This window comes from Ciconia boyciana, chromosome 1, assembly GCF_034638445.1.
Source record: "Ciconia boyciana chromosome 1, ASM3463844v1, whole genome shotgun sequence".
Classification (NCBI taxonomy): Eukaryota; Metazoa; Chordata; class Aves; order Ciconiiformes; family Ciconiidae; genus Ciconia; species Ciconia boyciana.
In genome coordinates, this window is record NC_132934.1 from 90,725,894 (window position 1) to 90,732,365 (window position 6,472).

At 44.7% G+C, this 6,472-nt stretch overlaps 1 protein-coding gene across 1 annotated transcript; it reads right to left on the minus strand.

Annotated features, from left to right (window-relative positions):
• Positions 1–786: 786 nt before the first annotated feature.
• Positions 787–6,260, minus strand: UPK1B (uroplakin 1B). The gene is made up of 7 exons (XM_072851166.1): positions 6,192–6,260; positions 5,445–5,645; positions 3,807–3,881; positions 2,951–3,073; positions 2,489–2,668; positions 1,623–1,706; positions 787–994 (listed from the first exon to the last, which is right to left on the minus strand). The coding sequence occupies exons 1-7, from the start codon at positions 6,258–6,260 to the stop codon at positions 944–946; spliced, it is 783 nt and encodes a 260-aa protein (XP_072707267.1). The 3' UTR covers positions 787–943.
• Positions 6,261–6,472: the final 212 nt, after the last annotated feature.

Genomic DNA, 6,472 nt, shown 5'->3' on the forward strand with positions numbered 1-6,472 from the left:
CAGGGATGTGGGAGTACACAGGGGATGTGACAATATACGTGCAGGTAGCTGAAGCAAGAAGCACAGTTATCTATGGGCATGGGACAGTCACTTCCGCAAAGCCAACTACAGCACAGAACCCCTCATATTCTGCACAAATTCTAGCCTGTAGATGTGTGAAATCTTGTGTGAAGTACATAACAGCTTTTTGAAGGAGTCGCTTGTTAGCAAGAAGAGCTTTTTCTGGACTGGCACTCCTGAAGGTAGGAGTACATGCAGTAGTTTCATCAGTGAGAGGAGGTAGGCTTGAATATAGACAGCATATTGCTGAGGAGTGAGCTAGCCTTTTATTGGGCTTGACTAGCAACAGACTTTTTATCTGTGACATGTCTTTACTGCTGACACACTTAAACTTTTAGAGAATCTGCCTTATTGTAAGGCAAGGGGTGACAGAGACCAAGAACAAAAGTTGAATGATAAAATATATTAGAGAGGTCTGCAGTCTTCTCCCTTGCAGCATTCGTCTTTATTGGTCACAAGAGGTTACAGTTTTGCTCACATAGCCCTTGCCGGAGCCTTTAGCATTATGATTTACATTCAACCTAGTTTTAGAGAGAGATTTTTCTGGGGCAAGTGGGTATGGACATTTTCCTTTCTGATGTCATCACAGAACAAATCAGATCACTTCTTATCTTATGCTCCAAGGATTTCTTGCACAGCAAAAGAAGGATTGTGCCTCAGCCCAGAGGCATTAAGGCTGCAGAACAAGGGGCAAAGAAGGGACAAGAAGATTCTTTCCTGGAGTCATCAGCTCTGTGTGTCAAGTTTTTGGAGGGGCAAAAGTATATATGGGACAGGTAGTGGGAAAACTTCAAACCCTCCATGGCACAAGGAGGATGGAGCAGGAGACAAACGAATGCAGTTTCACACGGTGCTTCAGGATGGCGCTGAGGACACCGGGCCTTCAGTATTCAATTCTGCTCCAGTAGAACATGGTGCCAAGGAGGACGCAGAACTGAAATGACAAGACTACTAAGTTTCTCTGCTCCCCATTTCCTTCTCCCCACCTCTCCCCCATCCCCATTTAGTCCTACTGGTAGGAGAGAGCAAAAGAAATTCTTGATAAGCGAAGTCTGTTCAGGCAGAGGAAGCTTAAAGCTTCTTATCTGTACAGAAGCTTCACAATGAAGAAAGAAGATATGTGCAGCCATAACTATTTGACTGTATCACTCAGCTCCCTGGGGATTATCTGCCACAAAGATGCTGAACCCTGAGTACTTAAAACACTCAGACAAAGTCTTCGAACTAGAAACTGAATTATCTGTCATGGTTACTGTTTAGGTGATGCAATACCCTTCACAAACAAGTATCTGCAAGCCGTGTTTGCTGTGTTGTATTGCTGAGATGGCAGCAGGCCACAGCAGGCTGGAAGGCCATCTAGCTCCTCACCTGTGGAAGCCAGAATGGAAGGGAATTTGTAAATGTAGCCCTCTTAATGGAACAGCCTACAGATTGGTGACGAATGAGTATCTATAATCTACAGACATTTTGAATGTATCAGTCCTGTCATCTACCTCCACCCAACTGGGTGTGGAATAGCAAGAAAAGAGAAGAAGAAATAAAGGCAAATATTAAATACTTACAGTCCAGCAGAGGATGGCAAAACCAAACCAGGCAACACCCCAGGCATGTGTGTTCATTGGTCCAGAAATAGCGTCATAACAACCCTGTAAGACAACCGTGAATGAATCAACACCAGCTTTGAGCTTGTATCACAAGGCAACAAGCTTATCCACCTCTGAGAGAGACCGAGGTGGCATGCTCCTCTCCTACTGCAATTTGAGTAGCTCACAGGGTCTCAAGAAGACAAGCCAGAGCGACACTGCTTATTGACAACTTGCAGATAGCTTACCTGTTTCTAGCTCCAAATACAAAGTAGACCCATCTCAGACACTTCAAGGACAAATTCCTGTGCCATCCACTTGCCAAGTATACATATATAACCAAACACAGCCAACACAGAGTTGACCTTCAGAATCAAGAAGCTGCAGGCAAATTTGGAAGCTTGAACACCTTCTAGAAATGCTTGCTAGTGCAGAAGTTGATGCTCATGACCCAGCAATCTGTTTGAATAGGACCAGCTGGTCTACTGAAAAGTTCTACCTTGAGGAGGAGAACTGCTGACTTGCTCACTCATATTGTATGCACTCATCTTTGGGCTAAGTCTGATTTAGCTACTGTCCATCTGCATGTTGGAGATGTCACTTCTTACTGGTGGCATTAGGAGAGTTTTCTTAGTAGTTCTCTCTCTGTCAGGAAAGCCTTTATTACAACCTATCCTGTGTTCAGCAACAGGGCTAGGACCCTACAGGCATTGCTTCTCCTCCAGAAAGCTTTTGAACACCTGTAGCTTACAGTGGAGGAGGAATGTTATTCACTGTTTCCTTCCCTTCCAGCAAGGTGCTTTTGACCAACATATATTAACTGGAAAAAGCGGAGAGGATCTTACATTACTGTTATAGTAGCCAGGGACTCCAAGCTTGCAGCCATCGAGGTTGACGGGAGACCCTTGGGCATCCATGACACAGCACTTGTGTGGCCAAGGGAAGTCGGCATCGCTGTGTGTGATGCGGAAGGCAGACATGTACTGCTGCCAGTCGGAGGGGCCCAGCACCCCACAGCACTGGTTCTGCGGGGCGAGAGAAGGGAACAGTCTTTACGGGCCCAGGTCACAGCCCTGCACATGGTTGGTTAGGCATTAACCACGGATTTATGGGAGAGATTTATGAAATGCCTGCCTTTGACAGCCTGCCATCTGATAAACGAGCAAAACAGGGAGTGTGGCAGGACTTTCTCTAAGGTTCAAGGCAGATGCCATTCTCTTTATTACTAAGTGGCCCCAAGGAGGACTTGAAATTCCAGGGCTGCAGAGCATTTAGTAATTAGTGAGAGTTTTCAGTCTTATTATTACCTGAACCATGAGTTTATCCCATGTCTTTGTGACCCCGTCAGTCATCCATTTGTCATTGTTATTTGAAGTCTCTGACTTCTGATACCTCTCCAGCATTTGCTTCAGGAAGAGATTTGGAGTGAGCTACAGAAAAAAAAAACAGAAAAGAATGCAGGAACTATGTAAATAAGTGGCCAAGTAAAGCAAAATGAGGGTTATTTGGGGTGGGTTTGTTTGCTTGTTTCAGTGTACTGCTAGAGAACAGGAATGCTGTATCTCCCCCAGTTTTACACACAGGAGACTAAAGAGCAGGATTTGAGGAGCAGGAGCAACAAAGACATAGATCTTGAGCATGACTCTTAAGCAGGCCCTACCAGATGTCAGATCACAGGAGATGTGCAGAAGCTATGGGTTACATTTGATATGTTGCTTGGAACTAAAGCACCACAAGTAATTTCCCCCCTGCCAATATCTCCAATAACCCACGTAATTTTTCCCTCACTAGTAACACTGCTTGGGGCAATGCTGAAGATTTGTCTTCTGCATGTATGATAGATTAATCAGTCTGTAGGTGAAAGACTAAACACTGTGCTGATGATTCAGCTAACCCACGCTATTATTTCCTTAACTGCAAGACTGTAAACATTTTAAAATGTTAAAAACAACAAAACTATGTTAGAAAGAACAAACTTATTTCCTTGATTGGACATTGGAGACTTTCCTTGTGGGGTCTTATTTTAACTCAGCAGTATTCCTTTGAGTTCACACTGTACCACCACACAGGCCATTTACTGCACTGAACAGGACAGCCATGTGCCCTAGGACTGCAACATTTCCCAGCGCGGTTACAAGAATACATGAGGAAAGCAATACTCACAAAGTCTCGGTGAGTCGCTGCCGTGATGCAAGAAGCCATTTCAAATGCGTAAGTGATCAGCATCAGAATAGTATACTGTGGGAGAAAGACAGCAGAGTTAGCTCTTGGAGAAACAGTTAAGCAGTTTCTTCCAGTTCTGTATTTTTCAAGATTAAGCCTGAAACCCTGCTCAAGGCAAAGGAGGCCAGGCTGTCCTAGTCTCCTCAGTCCTCTCCATTCCCCTGAACATTCATGTAGCCCTTCCCTGTGCTTGTTTCAGTTTGCAATCTGCTTTCTTGAAGGTGTACGACAGGAATTGTTCTCCATCTCACAGACAAGATTTGAACAGAACCTCATGGCATTAATACCACCTTGCCTCTATGGAAAATACTTTGCCTGATATGTCGTAGAATAACATTTGCCCTTTTCTTTGTTGCATCTCATTGGCAACTTCTATTTGTTCCATGTCTCCTCCTTCAACTTCCACTTGCCAGCTGTAAGCTTTTCAGCAAGAAGCTGTTTACTCCTAGCAGGAGAGCTTCTACTTTGGGGAAACAGAAGGTGCAATTTAGGGTGTTGTTCAGATCCTCCTGATTTTGCATCATCAGATTTCCTCAGCACTCCTACTTTGTGAGCAAAGATCCTTCAAGAAAACAGATCCTGAGTATCACCTCTCCTAGTCTATTTCAGTGTTTCTCTTCCCTTCTCAGCACAACCCCTTTAACCTTTCCCATACTCCCTTTGCAGTTCTCGTGCCTCTGTTTCTCCTCCCACATTTTATAATGTTCTTCTCAGATTCAAGACATTTGTTTTCTTCTTACCCCAGCTTCTGCCCCTTGTACCTTCTCTTCTCTCCTATACCACAGCCTTGGGTTTCAGCCAAGACACCAAAATTCAGAGTTAAGGGAATTCTCTTCCATCAGCTGTTTGCTGGCAAATTCCCTGGCACAAGAGTTGAGATCTCTAAGTGTCTGCCTGTTTAAAACAGGCACCCTGCCATCCCATATTAATCCAAGAGAGAGCCAATTCCAGAGTTTTCAGTTCAACTCATCTTAATGCAAGCACCAACTAAGTTTCATCACCGTCAACATGAAGGACTAAGTAAGAAATGGTACAGAGATTTGTTCGCATCTTAACATTGTCCTTGGCTTATCCAAAGCTCTCTGTCCCCACCCCTGTAATTTCTGCCTGCCTGCTGATGTCTAATGTTCTCAGTTGCACCCATATTTGGTATACTAACACATACTAATGCCTTGTACAGATACTTATCAGCTCCTAAACTGAATTGTACATGACAGCTGAAAGGCAGTAAGGGGTGGGCAGAAACAAGGATCTAAACCATATCCCAGCTACATCTGATTGCACAAGTGCTTCTGCACTGCTTCAGGGCAAGGTCAGAGTCAAGCCAGTCACCTTAAACCTCCACTGTGGCTATTACCATTAATTCCCTCAATGTGGTTCGGGAGCTTCTCACACATGTGTCCTCACAAGAGTGACCTTGTGGGAGACCACAGCCATGGTCAAGAAGAACCTTTGGCTCCTCATTACTAATAAAAGCTGTCTTTGCACAGTGGGTGATTACCAAGGTGAGCAGGGACACTAAGGTGGCATTTTTTTTTGGTTTGGCAGCAATGGGTGAGCAAACTTTGCTATACTTACCACCAGCAGCAAGGTCCTGTTGGACTTAATGACTCCAATGATGCCAAGGATAGACAGAGCAAAGAGTGCAAAGCCAACAAAGATGCCGATCCAAGCAGCAGCATAGATGTCATCATTTTCTGTGGCTTCCAGCAGAGGGTAGAGACCATGGGGATCGGACACAAAGAAGATGCATTCTGCTGTCAGGGCAATGCCACACATCTGAGAAGCACAAGTTTGGGAAATCCATTAGATTCAGCTTCCGCAAAGAAATAGCAGAGACAGAAAAAGACAGAGACTGCTTTCCTTTCATTCAACTTCCTGCCAAACAGGAGCTACTCAACTCCTCCTCTGACCAACTCTACAATCTCTTGTATTGTGCCTTCATAGAATAATTGTAGGCAAAACTCACCCAGCCTAGATCTGAGAGGTCAGACCTAGGACATGAGGATGTTAAGAAAGAATTAACAGAACCTTTCCCATTACTACATGGAGGGAGGTGGCTGGAAAGGTTTTGGTCAGCAGCAAGGGCTCTTCCCCTAGAACTCATGTTGGTCTTGTGGATCAGCCCCTGCTGTCCCTTGCTGTCCCCTCCCCACCCAACTGATCAGCTAGCACAGCTCTCCTTTACCCCTCCTCTCATGCTTTACTGGTCTATTTATATGTGGACCTCACATGTGAAGAGGGATTTCATGGCTGGGAACTGCTGTTTTAAGAAGTGTCATACTGGAAGGAAGCCTCCACCCATACTTGTCCCATTTCACTTACCCCAATGACCACATTCCCAAAGACTAAGAGACCCTGCAAGATGTGTATGCCATCATAAGTTTTTGCCATCTTTAATTCTTTATGCAACCTGGGAAAAACCAAAGACAGTCTTCGGTTAGACCAGTACAATAAGCTTCACTCAGAAATAGAAATTAACCCTGAGGAGAAGGTTAGACAGAACCTGCTAGCCTGTCTGTACACCTCCCACCCCTTGCTTCATAGTAGTTTCAGAGGAGAAACTTCCCCAGGTGTGAACCTGGTAACTCCAACTCTCCCTGACA